At 35.3% G+C, this 16,475-nt stretch overlaps 1 protein-coding gene across 14 annotated transcripts in view; it reads right to left on the reverse strand.

Moving 5' to 3' along the window:
- CBLB (Cbl proto-oncogene B) overlaps positions 1 to 16,475 on the reverse strand; it is a 407,079-nt gene that overhangs the window by 85,857 nt on the left and 304,747 nt on the right. For all 14 annotated transcript variants that reach the window (XR_005383232.1, XM_038582709.1, XM_038582710.1 and 11 more), the window contains 3 exons: positions 8,961 to 9,082; positions 5,607 to 5,744; positions 2,386 to 2,473 (listed from right to left, as the gene is read on the reverse strand). Coding sequence is in view for 13 of the 14 variants with exons in the window: in XM_038582709.1 (XP_038438637.1) it covers positions 2,386 to 2,473; positions 5,607 to 5,744; positions 8,961 to 9,082 (348 nt within the window). In the remaining variant the exon portion in view is untranslated. The remainder of the gene's footprint in view (positions 1 to 2,385; positions 2,474 to 5,606; positions 5,745 to 8,960; positions 9,083 to 16,475) is intronic.

Raw genomic sequence — 16,475 nt, forward strand, 5'->3', positions numbered from 1 at the left:
GTTTTGGACTGTTCTTTTGGGAAGGCACTTGCTTCAATGTTGACTCAAAAGGCAAAACTTACAGTTTTGAAAGAAAATGTAAATAACCTTAGTTTCTTTGTAAGTACTCATCTAATTTTACTGTAAAATTGCAAATATACATACATACATACCTGTTATTGTATATATTTATATACGATACTGACTGAACATTAAATTTTATTTCTTAACTACCGTTAGAAATTCCAGAACAGAAGAAAAGCAGCATTTGCCAAGACCTTCCTGCATGCTAGGGGCTGTGTTCCACATTTATCATATAGTCTCCAAAGCATAATAAGATATATTGAATTAAAAAAATACCTGAGGCTCAGTAAGTTTAGATTGTTTTCCTCAAATTCTATATTAAATCTCTAAATTGCATATTCTTTTCCCAATACAGCACTGTCAGGAAAACGAATCACTTCAGCAACCAAAAATGCTTTATTAAACATCTATTCTCTTGATATACTAGTTTTGAACATTTTGGCATAGTAAAAATCTTGGTGTCCAAATACTGGAAAGATCTATGTCATAAAGAAGACACAAATACATCAGTGCATGTAAAGAAATTATGAAAAATTAATAGGGATACAAAGAAAGGGAATTATGGAAATAAAAATTCATTTAAAGGAGACAATGTTTCAGTCAGTAAATGCCTATTACGTACCTGGCGCTGGGCAGGATAAATAAGTGACAATATTTAACTCCTAGTCTACCAAAAGATCTTACAATCTTGATGAGAAGAAAAAAGTACATATATACAAGGATACACTTGCACATATACGCATTCTATGTAAGCTGCGTCTGCCATGAAGTATGTATGTATGACTGTATAATTTTTAAAGAAATTAAGAAAAAGGATGAGAATGGATCAAGATGAAAAATAAATCTAAAGCAATTAAAAATAAATTGTAAGTCATTGAAGTCCCTAAAATAAAATAATAGCTAAGGATTTATATTGTTATGACATCCAAAAGACTGGTTTGCAATTATTAAAAAATTACAGTAAGCTAAGATTACAACGGCAGAATTCAATGGAACCTAAGTGGTAAGTTAATCAAATATTTATAAAATTTAATTGAGTATTACTCCAGAATATGTATATTTATACCATGACTCTATGAAGAGGAACCGTCTTTTGTGAGTGTCCTTTTACATGTATTAGAACATAATTACTACACGAGTAAAACAATGTCAATTATATGGTATACTTTAAAAACTGTCCATCAACTGTACATATGTCAAAAAATATGCTTCACACAATAATACCAAGACCACTAAATCTGGAGAATTCAAAATAAAATTTAAAATTACCTCTTGTCTTCCCCAAAATCTATAATTTCTGTTTTTTATTAGATTTTTATTTGTGATACAAAGCACAAAAATATATAAATTATAAAATACTTTAAAACTAGACTCCATGTAAAATAAAATAGTCAGGTTCTCCCTTTCATCTTCTTCCTAACTCCCCAAACCCTCCTACCTCCTTAATTAAGTGCTATTACCAGTTTGGTATTTCTTAGTTTTTATTTTTAAAAAGTATATTCATATGTTCATATATGGTAATTTCTTTCTTCCTTTCTTTCTTTCCAGAAATTGAACTTATGTAATATAACTTTACAAAATGAAATGTTACATAATTGAGCTTTCAGTAATGGAACTTTTCTATATAATAAAGATGCCGAAGTTCCCGTAGGAGTATGTGGAGCTACCTTTCTCCTCTTAATGATTCTACGATATAATGCAATATGAATACACTATTTAACCTATGATTAAATAGTTTCTAACTTTTCATGTTAGAAAAAATTCTAAAGTGAATACCCCAATGTACAGATCTTTCTGCATCTATGTGAGGGGTATATACAGAAACCAGAGTCAAAAATGTTTTTATTTGGATTTGGATAATTACTGAATATCACCCTCAAGAAAGGCTTATCAATTTACACTCCCATTCAATCTATGAGGCTGCCAACAATGGATTTATAAGAATATATTTATTATCTTCAATAAGCTTCAAGTACTCATTTGACTCTAAAAGCTAATGCATATCATTATTCTAATCTTCTTTGGAATTTTCTAAACCTATGGCTCTCTCTTCATATCTATATACTTACCTATGGATTTATCTATATATCTGCATAAGTGCCAATATTATATTGGAAGCAAGAATGTTAACAACAGAAATTTTTATCCAAAAAAATGGAGAAAGTAATGTATTTTTCTCAAACACTTTTAGAATTCCTCAAAGTATCTTTTGCAAAAAATATCTGTACTAATAATTTTAGCTACACTATAAGAGGAAGTTTTTTATTTCAAAAGCATTAGATACTTAACAATTATAAATATGTTACCAGAAATTGTCCTTACCTGCGTAACTTTTATATGGTCATGTGGTGTGGGTTCACATAATCCAGTTAAATCAGGATTATAACTCCTCCCATCAGGATAAAGATAGCTGGATTATAAACAGAAACTTTATTACCATAAAAACAATTTTTAAGTGCATTTCACATTAATCAGATTTTTCTATATTCAAACCCACATGCTGAAGTTTCCTTTTAATGTAACTTATATCAAGAACCTGTGTGGCCACTGTTTCCATAATATTATAAGTCACTTTCAAGACATTTAAAAATTTAGAAATCATTTTCATATGAGAAATACATAATGAATATGGACTTGGCCACTAAGCAACTATGTCTAGTTAAATACCTTTATCTGTATGTCCTTTAGGTAAGTTAAAAATTTATTTTTCTTGTCATTTATGCTCTATTCCAAAATACTTTGAATGTACACCTACTTGCAATGGTTGTGTCTTTCATGTGAAGCACAGTTACTGTTAGGTGCATTATTTTCCACCATGCTTAATAACACAAGAGAAAAACGAAATGAAAGCCCACAAATTTCCTACAAAAGTTATGTAGACACCTCCACAGTGTTCCTGTTTTCCAGCTTCCCATCGTGTCTTCTCATCTCACCTTCCATTCACCCACACACACACACACACACACACACGTCAACACATACACAGACATGTGCACACACGTTTAAAGAAATCAGAAAATGCTACAATTATATGTTTCATTTACTTCAAATCAAGCTACACACACAAAATCATTTATAAATCTGAGGTTCCACTGTTAGAATTAAAATAAGAACTCAAAGTTACAGTAAGGAGACCATCTTGTTAAAAGCTTTTATTCATTCAGACATTCATTTAAAAATGAAGTTTATTCTGTTGGTAAATACCTGCTTTAGATTTTGAAAAAATGATAATATTACTACTAGATTATGTTGACCGATTAAGTTATACAGTTAGTTTTGTTTGGTAGCTCTCTGTTCTAGATAGTTTGAATGAAAAATTCAGAATAGAATACTACTGTGATCATTATTTTAAGGGGCAAAACTATACTAAAACTGTTCTGTGAAGTAACAAAAAATATTTATCCTTACATAGTCTATAAATATTTTCATGAATGTTCAAATTTTCCTAGTAATACAGAATAAAAATGAACCTAGAGGACAGACAATTCTCATGGGGTAAGGAACAAATCAGTGAGATTTCTATTTGTTTGTTTTTGTTGTTTACAATTTAGGAAAGGGTTGACCACATCTGAAATGACAAATTTAGAGTGTTTCCACAGGGGTAAAGTTCTACAAATATTAAATGAAGAGTGATAAGTGAGAGTTGATAAGTAACTTTCGTTTTATATCCTAAATAAGGGCCAGTTTTTAAGTTATTATATAACATTTTTGTTCACCACATGCTTAACATAGAGAAATTCTATGAAGAATTCAAAACTGAAATATTATAAAAACGATAATAAGGTTGGTAGAGGAAAGGTTAAAAGGGTCTATCTAATGTGCAAGGGGAAATTCAGTGATTACTGTCCTCCTCAGTGAACCAGGATGCTACTGAGAAGTCCCTCTCTAAAGCAGGGAAGGAATAAAGAATCTCAGCTGATTATGGAAGTAAACTTCTTTATTACCTATGTCATAATATATTGCATTAACTATAAGGAAAAGACAGCTGACTCTGATGATAGACGGGCCCGATAATATCCTGCATTTTACTGATCTTAGCGGGGGGAAAAAACCCTGTCTACAGTAATAATATCTATTTTAATATAATCTAAAAATATGACCTAGATTTAAATAAGATTAAAATGTTAATCTGACCTATTTTAATGTAATCTATCACTGAAGTTCAAGTTCAACTAATTAATTGCCTCTGAAGGGGTGTGTGTATGTAAATATTAACATCTGATTTGCATAGGAGTTCAGAGGCCAAACTAATGATTACAATAATATTTTATTAGCTTTTCAAGAATAGATGGAAGGCATTATAAACATATAAATAAACTGTATCAAAATGACCACATGTACAAATTTACATTTGTACCCTCGATTACCCCATTTACATTTGTAACCTCGATTTATAAAGTAAAACCTTACAGCACATTCGATTAAAAACAAAATCCTGTAATCACAGTGAATCAAAAGCTACATAGATGAATCTTTAGATGCGTTACAAGTAAGGTATAAATAACTGAGGAGACCAAATTTATGATAAGTTAAAGAAACAGATATACATACTTGTTACCAGTTTGCCGCACAATTTTTACGTAACTATTTCTTGAAAGCTCCCAACTTATAAGAAATGCATTTTTCTTCACATATATCCTATCATTTTTATTTTATTTCTTGCAATTATTTTAGAAAAGGTGTAATTTTTCTTCTCTTTGCTAACTCTTGTGGACTTTCTCCTGCTAGGTTTCTATCACCATCTGTGCCACAGCAAATAAGGGAACAGCCGTCTGTCTCTAAGTCACTCAGTAAGGGCAAAGGGCAAGAAAAGTAAGCTTGATGATATGACAATAGAATAGAACAGGAAACAGAACAAAAAGATGAAGGGAATGGCACATGACTAAAACAAATGAGAGATATTTACCAGGAAGGCACCTATCAGATTATTTAAACTGTGTGGAAGAAAAAAAGTCATTCTTACTCTGAAAGACAAAGGAGAACTTACCTATTTTTAAAATTTTAAAAATGCATAGCTTAAGTTAAACTGAATACAGCTAATAACAGATAATTCTGGAATAGGGATTGGATATCAGTGTGATCAAAAGAAGAAAGATACAAAGAGAAAAGGAAGGAAAGGGGTAAGAAAAGGGTAAGAAAAAAAAGGAAAATCTAGTCAAATAAAAAGGAGGGTTACATGAAGCAACAGAAGTCTGTGATTTTAAAGAATTATCTTCTTAATAAGCTTTTTCATCTATTTGAAACTACTTTTAAGTACCTTTTTTTTTTCCTCCCATAAAAGATACAAACTCGTGTTCTAATCTGATGCTGGAATTGACTGGCTGTCATATACAATTTAATTCAAATCAGTTACCTTAAAATCACTATTTTAAGAGATGAACGATAAAAACTAAGGAGCACTCCATTTCTGAGTCTTGAAATAAGAAAAAAACCCAAAACAGCCAGATCATCAGCCTTACTATCTTTTCTCTCCATTGCAAAGCAGTGTCTATCTTTCAAATTGGTGAATAATAAGCACCCTCACTCCCATTTCTCATACTCACAATCCTTCCCTGCTGCCATCAATCAGGGCTTGAAACAAGGGCTTGTTATGTGGTATGGTCTGTAAGATATTGCCATCCCCTGTCACATAGCCAATGGCCCACTGTCCCAATCTGGTGCAGCTTAACCGGAAAATGTAGCTGTAAAGCATGAGAAAATTATGTTTAGTCACATTCGAAGTATATGTTAACTACTAAACCATCTGTTAGACTGTTTTAAAGTCAAGAAATAAACGGAATCTAAGGCTCTATCTTATTTTTACACCGTTGTCCTTCTCCGTTCATTGATCTGTAAAAGCAGCACTGACAATAATTCCATTTAAATACTTCCAGGGCTATAGGACTAAAGAATTGAAGTTGATGCACTTCAAAATCAAAAAATCCACTGCCATCCCCATCAGCAGGTGCTCTGTATGAAAGTGTGATGGTATGAAACAGCCAGGACAGAAATCATTCTTAGGAAGTAAAGTAAAAATTTAATTTGTTCACCTCAGACAGAAACTGAGTCCGTTTCTACCATGGAATTCAATGTTACTTTGTCATTTTAAAATTGTGCATTTTTAGTGAATGACTTGTTTAAAAATAATATTCTTTTAAGTGTTCCAGCCATTCATCTTTAAATGAAAGATCAAAAGGGCTGAACTATACTAATGAGAAGGCAAACTAGATTAAGCTCATGGCTGCCACCCAACCCTGTCCAGTTCAATGTCCTGCAGTAGGAAGTTAAAATAGTTCAAAAATATAAATCAAATTAATGACACTGACAAGGAGACGCTGACTCGGTCTTAAATTCATTGTTATTTATTTATTAATACAGCTGTCTGCTTATTTCATTTTAGATCATTTATCTTTATTTAAGTGTACTGCACTCAGTCTTGCCATCATGACAACCAGATCTGGATTTTAGAACCCCTTAAGCAGCTCAAAAGTAGGTCAACAATCTGTTGGCTGTATTTGAGTACCCTGATTGCTATACATACGTGACAGAAATTCATATTTCTTAATGTACATTAGTTACTGATGAACCAAGTACTATAAAAATAACTTTACAGGATAAATTAACATATATAATGGTTATATGGTCATTCAATTTAATTGTATATTTAATACTGCAAGGTGATTTCATCTTTCTTTCACCAAGAAAATTGGTTTTGTGGGTTTTTTTTAAAGAGTTTATTTATTCATGAGAGATACACAGAGAGAGAGGCAGAGACACAGGCACAGGGAGAAGCAGGCTCCATGCAGGAAGCCTGATGCAGGACTTGATCCCGGGACCCCGGGGTCATGACGTGAGCTGAAGGCAGACGCTCAACCACTGGGCCACCCAAGTGCTCCAAAAATTGGGTTCTTAAAGAAAGGAAGAAGTTGTGACTTTTAAATACTGAGAACTTCACACTTGTTTGGAATCTTTGGAAAGGACTTTTCAAGAAAGCCCAAAAGCGTATTCTCCTAGAGAGCCTGGAAACAGAATACCGACCTGCCAATTAATGGAACCCTTAAATCACAATCACAGGCAAAACCGTTCCACACAGACTTCTGGCTGTCAGTTGGATCCCCCCAAAAAGCAAAACCTAAGAGACTCCAATGTCCTTTGAATGTCCTACTATTTTCTGTACCATGAAGCTAAAGAAAAGAAAGACTTTCCAAAGAGAACAAACAGGTATTTTGTAAAACAAGTATTAATCAAAATTGTTTGATCTGTTCGCCGAGTTTTTCTTAGGTTTACATTTCAAATACCACATCACACTTTACACATAACTATACCACAGACTGACCACTTCATCATTGCCTAAAACTTAGTAGAATAAACCATTACACGGCAAGTTAGGAAGAAAAGCAAGACGTCCTTTTGGAGGACACTGGCTTTTTCTTAAGAGAACTAGTCCAATAGTGATGAGGCCTGGCTTTTGCTCCCAACAGTGTTCTCTCCCAACATTATTTATCTCCATGATCTTGAATAAAAGAATACAAAAGGGACTTGGGTTTCTTAATTTCCCAAATAAATTCTGTGTTAAATTTGTATGATTGTGTAATCTCAAACATAGCACATCTTTCAAATAATACGCCAAGAACAAGAAGATACTTTGATACCAATCTATAGAGTAGACGTTATGGAAAAATCTGTTTAGGAGGGATCCTTGACCAAAAGAGAATGACTCATCTAAGCCACTGTCAGCATCTCAATGAGAACCAAGTCTCCCTAATCTAAACGGAGGACTTCATTCAATAGGAGCCAAACTGTTCTCTGTACCCACTACCTTCTTTTTATATACCATATAAAATCTTAGAAACAAAAAAGATGGGAATTTTAATTATGGCAGAGGAAAAGGAATCGACAGTATTAGCTTGTACTAGAAACTACTTTGTTAAAGGACAAACACCATTTGCACTACAAATCAGATTTAAAAAATGGCATTAAAAGAAAAGTGTAACCATTAAAAAAAAACAGCCAAACTCATTCCTACATTCATCCAGTGTTCTCATGGATGTTGGATTGTTATCTCCTACTAAAATGTCAGTGTGTGAGGACAGGTCTCCACTGTCATTGCTGCCATACTCAGCACACTGCTTGACAAAGCACAAACACCTACCATGTAACTAATGCATTTTTAATGGCACATGGGGTAAATGCATGAACCAGGAAAGAGATTTTCTGATCCCAGATTTGTAATAAGGTACAATTTCAAAGCCACAGGGGCTGACCAAACAGCCAACTTCTGTGAGTTTCACCTAGTTTCATCATCTGGAAAAACAAAACGTGAATTCTGAAACTACAAAGAATAAGATAGTATGAAAGGAATTTTTAAGAACACGAAATTGGTTGGAATGGGTTTATATATGTTTAGATACTTATGCGTGTTTATCATGTACATATACATATGCTTTTATGTACTTATATTTGTTTTTATGTATTATATGTAATTATGTTTAGCATAGAACCAAATTGAATATCTTGAAAAATACCCTAAAATAATGAACATGAAATGGATTTATTTTGTCTTTAGCATAATATTCAAGTATTCAATATACACTTACAATTTTATACACAAACCCAGGTGTCATGAAAACAGACAATGCTAATACTCCAATTTGAAAATCAGAGCTCTGAGACTTAATACATTTCTAAGTTTATCAAATTACATGGTACCATATACTCTTTCACTTTATGAACACAGTATAAGTACCATGAATCAATATAAAGGATTCAATTAATAAGTACCATTGTGGTCTATTAGCATTTCCTCCCCAACAACCCCGCCTCCTCCAGCCACGGGTGTTACCAATTTACTTAAAAGGACAAGAGAGGACTTTTCATCATTAGATATGCCACATAATATTACTGCTGAAAAGGCTTACCTTCCAGGTTTGGTGCTGTATTTCTGCAGTCGTGCTTTAACTTCATCGTATGTGAGAAATGCCATGTAACCTGGATGTGTTACAGCTAAGAAATTCCAATTCCGTAAAATAGAGCCCCAAGGCTAAAAATATGAATAAATGAAAAGGTGTTATCTAGGTAATATCAACTACCAATTATATACCAACCCATCATTTAATATATAGTTACTGAAACTCTCGGATGTTTTTTAAGTGAATATGAGCTTATGTGGCTTGGGTCAACTTTTATCACCTAACAGCAAACATGCCATACCTTATTCTCTTTTTGAGAAATTTTAGGCAGAAAACAGGATAGAATACAAAGAAAAAAAAAGAAAAACTACATACTTTCTTCACAAATTCTATTCCCAGTATGGCATTTGTGATCATTTTGATACATACATCACTTTTTTGTTCAAAACTCTCTAACTTTGAGTAAAAGCCAAAGTCCTTATAAAAGGTCTAGGACTTTAGGGTTGATGTCTAGTTCCCTTTCCTCTCCATCTGCTGTGGCTTTTGCACTTCCAGCCTCCTCTCCAGGCACCCTGGCTTCTTCTCTGTAGTTGGCTTGAAACAAAGGTACTCTCCCCCCTGAAGTTTTATATTTGCGGATTCCTCTACCAGAATTTGTTCTCCAAATATCTAGGCAATTCCTCTCCAATGTCACTTCCTCAATGAAGCCTTCTTGGACCACTCTATTTAATACTATTAGTTCTCATCACATTCCTTATCTCCCTTGGTCTGTTTTTGTTCAAAGCTATACCTTTAAGGTATCTAATTTTCTAGAATAAGAAGCCATACCATAGAATATAAGTGATCTGGCAAAGGTGATATATTAACCAAAAGCTACATGAGATTAAGGAACATGCCTGTCTTGCTCACTAAAGGGATACCAGCATCATGTGGTATCAGAACACAGTGATCAGGAAGGCATAACTGTCGTGAAGCTCCTCTAACAATGACTTGTCTGATAAGTCTTGACTCCCAACCTACCATTCTTTCCATGGTGACATAATTGTTGTACAATTACAGAGGATTTATGATGTAGTAGTAAATTAAAAATCTTTCATGAAAATACATAAATGAACACACAAGAGTTTGTACCATTCTTTCATGTGATTAGTTAGCCCTCAAGTTACCATGGCTAAGAGAAAAAAAGACAGTGATAGACAATTTTGCTTGAGGGTGTGAATGAATCATCTCTGCCATATTTTTAAGGCTGAAGCTCCATTTATTCCACGAACTTGGCATCATACTCTATCTGATGTGCCAGATTATTAACTCATATCTTCTACAGAAAGGAGAGAAAGGTATTTTATGTTTCCAAGTGAAAGTTGTTGAGATGGGCATCCTAGACATGCTCATTGGTAGAGGGGCTCCTGCTTTTGTTTTGAGACTTGTTCCTCATTATTGTTAAGAAAGTTTCAGATTTACAGGGTGGATGGTATCTCTTGAGATGAGGATAACAAGGGAAAGAATGATTTAGAAATGAAGAGTTCTTTAACCTTTTCTGACATAACAAGAAAAATCTTTGGGGCATTCCCCCCATCACACTAAAATATCTAATTGGGCAAAAAGGAGCCCTGGAGAATACTATTAGGAGAGGTTCTATCTATGCAGTTGGGGGGGGGGGAACATGTTTCTAATTTTCTTCTAAAATCATGACTAAAAATTACACAAACAATACTTGGAAGAATATCAGCACATGTTTTTCAAAAAAAACTGAGAAATAACAGCTAGTCTAGGCACTGGGTTTTGTTTTGTTCTACTTCCCCATCTGCAAAGGACAAGGATGGAAAGAATATAAAATATTTGGGTCACTTCCATTAAAGTCTACAAAAATTAATGGAAGAGTTGTTAAAAAAAGATGCTGAACTTTACGGACAGCCAATATGAAGATCAGAATACAAGTGAAAAAAAAATGAAATTGGAATTTTGAGCCAACTGCTACAGTATTAAGCAACCATTTCTTAGTACATAATCCAGAGGGCCAGCTTCTAACTACAAAAATATTTTTGTAATAGAAAGAGTCTGTGTACTGTTTTCCTTGTGAAAGCAACCCACAGTCAGAAACACATGGTAGTTCCGTTTTTTTTGTTTGTTTGTTTGTTTTAAGTATTTTGCTAACCAGTGGCCTAAAGAAGGCAACATAAAATGCTTTGGAGAATAAGAATTATTTTTGCAATTTGTTTAGGTTAAAAGAAATGTTTTCATACTCACCAACACAAAATTACTTAGAGATTCTTAAATGACTACAGAAACTAATTGAATGAATTAAGGAAGCTATTCCCTCCATTCTTCCAAAATACTACTATTTTCAAGAATAGCCTTTTCCTGACTTCTAACTTCTTTTTTTTTTTTTTTTTTAAGATTTTATTTATTTATTCATGAGAGACAGAGAGACAGAGAGACGGACACAGGTAGAGGGAGAAGCAGGCTCCATGCAAGGAGCCCGACGTGGGACTCGATCCCAGGTCTCTAGGATCACACCCTGAGCTGAAGGCGGCGCTAGACTGCTGAGCCACCAGGGCTGCCCCTGTCTTCTAACTTCTGTTAGAAGAGGAGCCTGGATGGGGACTGGTCTGTCCAGATTCACTCTTATCCCCTGCTATGACAGATGACTTTCCTCTTCTTTTGTTCCCTATTCCATTGATGCTATATATTCCATAGTCATGAATATATTCCCCCAACTCACCCATTCCTTATCATGCCACCCCTCAAGTTTATTGCCCCATTTCTCGGCAACCCTATCTTCTCTAGTAGTGGGGAAATGGAAGGAGAAGGGGAGCAGTAGCCCCAGGGAGACGGAAGAGGGAAGCAAAATCCCTATTTCCATTCCAGGACGTTTGCACCTGCCAATCCCAGCATCTCTGAAATACTCAGAGAGGAGAAAGACAAAATTAAAGGCAGAAGAAAGAAGAAATGAGGAAGGTAGCTCCACAAGATTGTTCCAATGACTTCCTGGCATTGTTCCAGTTGTGGAAGAATTTGAGGATAAGGGAAGAGAGGAAAAGAACGTAACTAGGAAGCCAGCTTTACATTCTTCCCTTCTTACATTTCCTAGACAATTCTCAACCTCATCTCCTCGTCTCCATTGACAACTTCTTGAAATCTTTTATCCTAGATCTCTGTGTCTGGTCCCAATCTTGAACACTTACCTTAGCTCCTTTCAGATCTCATCCTGCTAAATACCTCACACTCTCAACAATTTAGAGATATCAGAATTCACTGCCAAATCATCACCACCATTGTGACTACAGAAGAATATACGTTCATGTGGTTACTTCCATGAACAAAACATATATATATTTTTAAGTAGCCTCTTCTATTATGTTTTTTAAGATTTTATTTTTTTATTCATGAGACACACACAGAGAGAGAGAGAGAGAGAGAGAGAGAGAGAGAGAGAGGCTGAGACACAGGCAGAGGGAGAAGCAGGCTCCATGCAGGGAGCCCAGCGTGGGACTCAATCCCAGGTCTCCAGGATCATGCTCTGAGCCAAAGGCAGGTGCTCAACCACCGAGCCACCCAGGCATCCCAAAATACATTTTCCATACAGAATGCATAATTATAACTTACAAAAAACCTATTCCTCAATTTTAAAGCTGTATAAAAACAAAAGATCAGTGGAAGCTAACAAATCTACTTTTCTATGCATAGCCCTAATTTTAAGGCACATGTGTATTAGTTAAAGCATCTGAATAATGAAACCAAAAGAAGTGAAGAATCACAGAAGCATATAGGAGCTAATGAGAGTTCTTTAGCTACTTCTGTAATTATGTGTTTTAAAAGGGACTAGGCAGGGATGCCCGGGTGGCTCAGCGTTTGAGTGTCCACCTTTGGCCGAGGGCATGATCTCGGAGTCCCACAATCGAGTCCCGCGTTGGTCTCCCTGCATGGAGCCTGCTTCTCCCTCTGCCTGGGTCTCTGCCTCTCTCTCTGTGTCTCTCATGAATAAATAAATAAAATTTTTTAAAAAAAAAGGGACTGGGCATTTTGGGTCCACAGGTGTATTTTGTTTTTTTTTTTACCTAAAACTTTTCATGGTACGTCTACTTAAAAAGATTCTTTTCCTTTCCCATCCCAGCAAGCATAAATAAGACATAAAAAAATTAAGATTACCTATGCTGTTTTAAAGTGAAACAGCTTATAAGAAAATACGTGCACACATTAAATATAGCTTAGGTAAGTGTTTAACCAACATTAAGGTACCCTCATACCTTTCATAAATAACTGAGGCACTCTAGCATTTAACATCCACACTAAGAAGTCATTCAGGCTCCCCACAAAAAACACTTTTTCCAGAATGAACAGTTAGGTTTAAAGTAGGAAAATAGTTTTTCTCTCTTCCTTCATAAGGGGAAGAAACAAGGTTTCTACTACTTCAAATGTCCTTGTATTATGTGAAACAAATTATTTGTAAAATTATCAGAAACCTTTAAAGAAAGGAGAGGTTCTATCATAAAATAGTATTAGGTAACACAGTCTTTTTACAAAATGTATTTAAAAATGATTGAAAAAAATAAGCTAATGGCCTACACAGGCATACCTCATTTTATTGTGCTTTGCTTTACTGCACTTTGTTGGTTTTGGTGGGGTTTTGTTTGTTTTGTTTTGTTTTTCGAATTGAAGGTTTGTGGCAACCCTATATTGAGCAATTTTACCATGGCACCATTTTTCCAACAGCATTTTTTCACTTCAAGTCTGTCATTATTTGGTAATTTTTTTAAAGATTTATTTCAGAAAGAGAAAGCAAGGAGGGGGAGGGGGAGAGAAGCGCAAGCAGATACCCCGTGGAGCACAAAGCTCAATGTGGGGGAGAAAGGGGCTCAATTTTGCAACCCTGAGATCATCACCTGAGCCAAAAAGATGGCCTGTATTCTGGTAATTCTTAAAATATTTCAGATATTTAAATCATCATATTTCTTATGGTGATCTGTGGTCTTTGATGCCACTGCTATCATTTTGAGGGGCACCACAAACCATACTCATATAAGATGTCAAATGTAACCCATAAATGTGTGTTCTGACTACTTCATTGACCAGGTGTTCTGCCATCTCCCTTCCTCTCCTCAGGCTCCCTATTCCCTGAGACAACAATATTGAAATTAGGACAGTTAATAACACTATGATGGCCCGTAAGTGTTCAAATGAAAGAAAGACATCACACTTATCTCCCCCTAAAATAAAAAACTAGAGATTATTAAGCTGAATGAGGAAGGTATGTTGAAAGACAGCACAGGCTGAAAGCTAGGCCTCCTGCACCAAACAGCTGGCCAAGTTGTGAAAGCAAAGGAGAAGTTCTTGAAGGAAATGAGAAGTGCTACGCTAGTGAACACAGGACTGATAAGAAAGTAAAACAGCCTTATTGTTGATATGGAGAAAGTTTTAGTGGTCTGCAGAGCAGACTCAAGCTAGCCACAACCTTCCCCCTTAAGCAAAGCCTAGTCCAAAGCAAGACCCTAACTCTTCGATCTTAGGAAGGCTGAGAGATGAAGAAGCTACAGAAGAAAAGTATGAAGCCAGCAGAGGTTGGTTCATGAGGTTTAAGGAAAGAAGCCATCTGTGTAACATAAAACTGCCAGGTGAAGCAGCAAATGCTGATCGATGTAGAAGCTGCAGCAAGTTCTCCAGAAGATCTGGCTAAGGCAATTAATGAAGGTGGCTACACTAAACAAGAGAATTTCAATGGCGATAAAATGACCTTCTAGTGGAAGAAGATGCCATGTAGGACTTCCTTAGCTGGGGGGGTTGGGGAAAGCCAGTGCCTGGCTTCAAAGCTTCAAAGGACAGGCTGACTCTTGATAGGGGCTAATGCAACTCGTGACTTAAGATGAAGTCCATGCTCATTTACTGTTCTGAAAATCTACAGCTCTTAAGAACTATACTAAATCTACTCTGCTGGTGCTCTAGAAATGGATGTGTGGATGAAAACACACCTGTTTACAACATGGTGTAGTGAACATTTTCAGCCCCCCTTTCAAACATAATTCTCCAGGCAGAAAGTTCCCTTTCAAAATATTACTGCTGACTGTTGATACATCTGGTCATCCAAGGGCTCTGATGGAGGTGTACAATGAGATTAATGTTGTTTTCATTCTTGCCAACACAACAGTCTACGGGTCAGGGAGTAATTTCAACTTTCAAGTCCTATAATTTTTTTTAAAGATTTTATTTATGAGATAGAAAGAGAGAGAGCCCTAGATGGGTAGAGGGAGAGATCCTCAAGCAGACTCCCCACTGAGTGTGGAGCTCAATGTGGGGCTCAATCTCACAACCCATGAGATCGTGACCTGTGCCAAAACCAGGAGCAGGATGCTCAACTAACTGAGCCACTCAGGAGCCCTCAAGTCTTATTTAAAAGATATTTTGTAAGGCTATAGCTGCTCTAGATAGTGAGTCCTCTGAAGGATCTGGGCAAAGTTGATTGAAAACCTTCTGGAAAGGATTCACTATTCTAGATTCCATTAAGGATATCTGTGATTCATCGGAAGAGGCCAAAATATCAACAGTCACAGGAGTTTGAAAGAGGTCGATTCCAACCCTCGTGGATGTCTTTGAGGGGTTCAAGATTTCTGTGGAGGAAGTAATTGCAGATGTGGAAATAGCAAGAGAACTAGAATTAGAAGTGGAGCCTGAAGATGGGACTGAATGACCACAATCTCATGATACAACTTTAATGGATGAGGAACTGCTCTTTAGGAATGAGTGAAGAACATGGTTTCTGGACATAGAATTTACTCCTGATAAAGATGCTGTGAAAATTGTTGAAACAACAATAGATTTAAAATATCAGTTGATAAAGCAGCGGCAAAGCTTGAGAGGACGGATTCTAGTTTTTGAAAGAAGATCTACTGCAAGTAAAATGCTTTCAAACCCTACTGTGTGCTACAGAGAAATTGTGAAAGAAGAATCAACCAATGCAGCGAACTTCATTGTTGTCTTATTTTAAGAAACTGCCACAGCCACCCCAGCTTTCATCACCCTGGTCAGTAGTCATCAACATTGAGGCAAAGACCTTCCACCAGCAAAAAGATTATGACTCACTAAAAGCTCAGATGATGGTTAGCATTTTATAGAAATTAAGTAGTTTTTAATTAAGGTAAATACATTGCTTTTTAAAGATATGATGTTATTACACGTGTAATATTCTATGGTATAGTGTAAATATAACTTTTATGTGCACTAGGAAAACAAAAAAAATTTTTGACTTGCTTTATTTTGTGATATTCACTTTATTGTATGGGTCTAGAACTGAACCTGCATCATGAAACTAGTATAAACTGAATATTTGCAAAAGCACAATTTCTGTAATCATTTATCTAATTTCTTATCCTATACATCTAAGTAGAATTATAAATTCAAAGTTGTAATGAAATAAAATGTATTCCATAAGTATTGTTGACAAGAGTTAATTTGCCTCCTATTAACAGGTCCTTTCATAATTTAAAAGTTAATCCCACACAATTTTAGTTTCTTACATAAATCAGTCACCAG

The sequence above is a fragment of the Canis lupus genome, chromosome 33 (assembly GCF_011100685.1).
Source record: "Canis lupus familiaris isolate Mischka breed German Shepherd chromosome 33, alternate assembly UU_Cfam_GSD_1.0, whole genome shotgun sequence".
Classification (NCBI taxonomy): domain Eukaryota; kingdom Metazoa; phylum Chordata; class Mammalia; order Carnivora; family Canidae; genus Canis; species Canis lupus.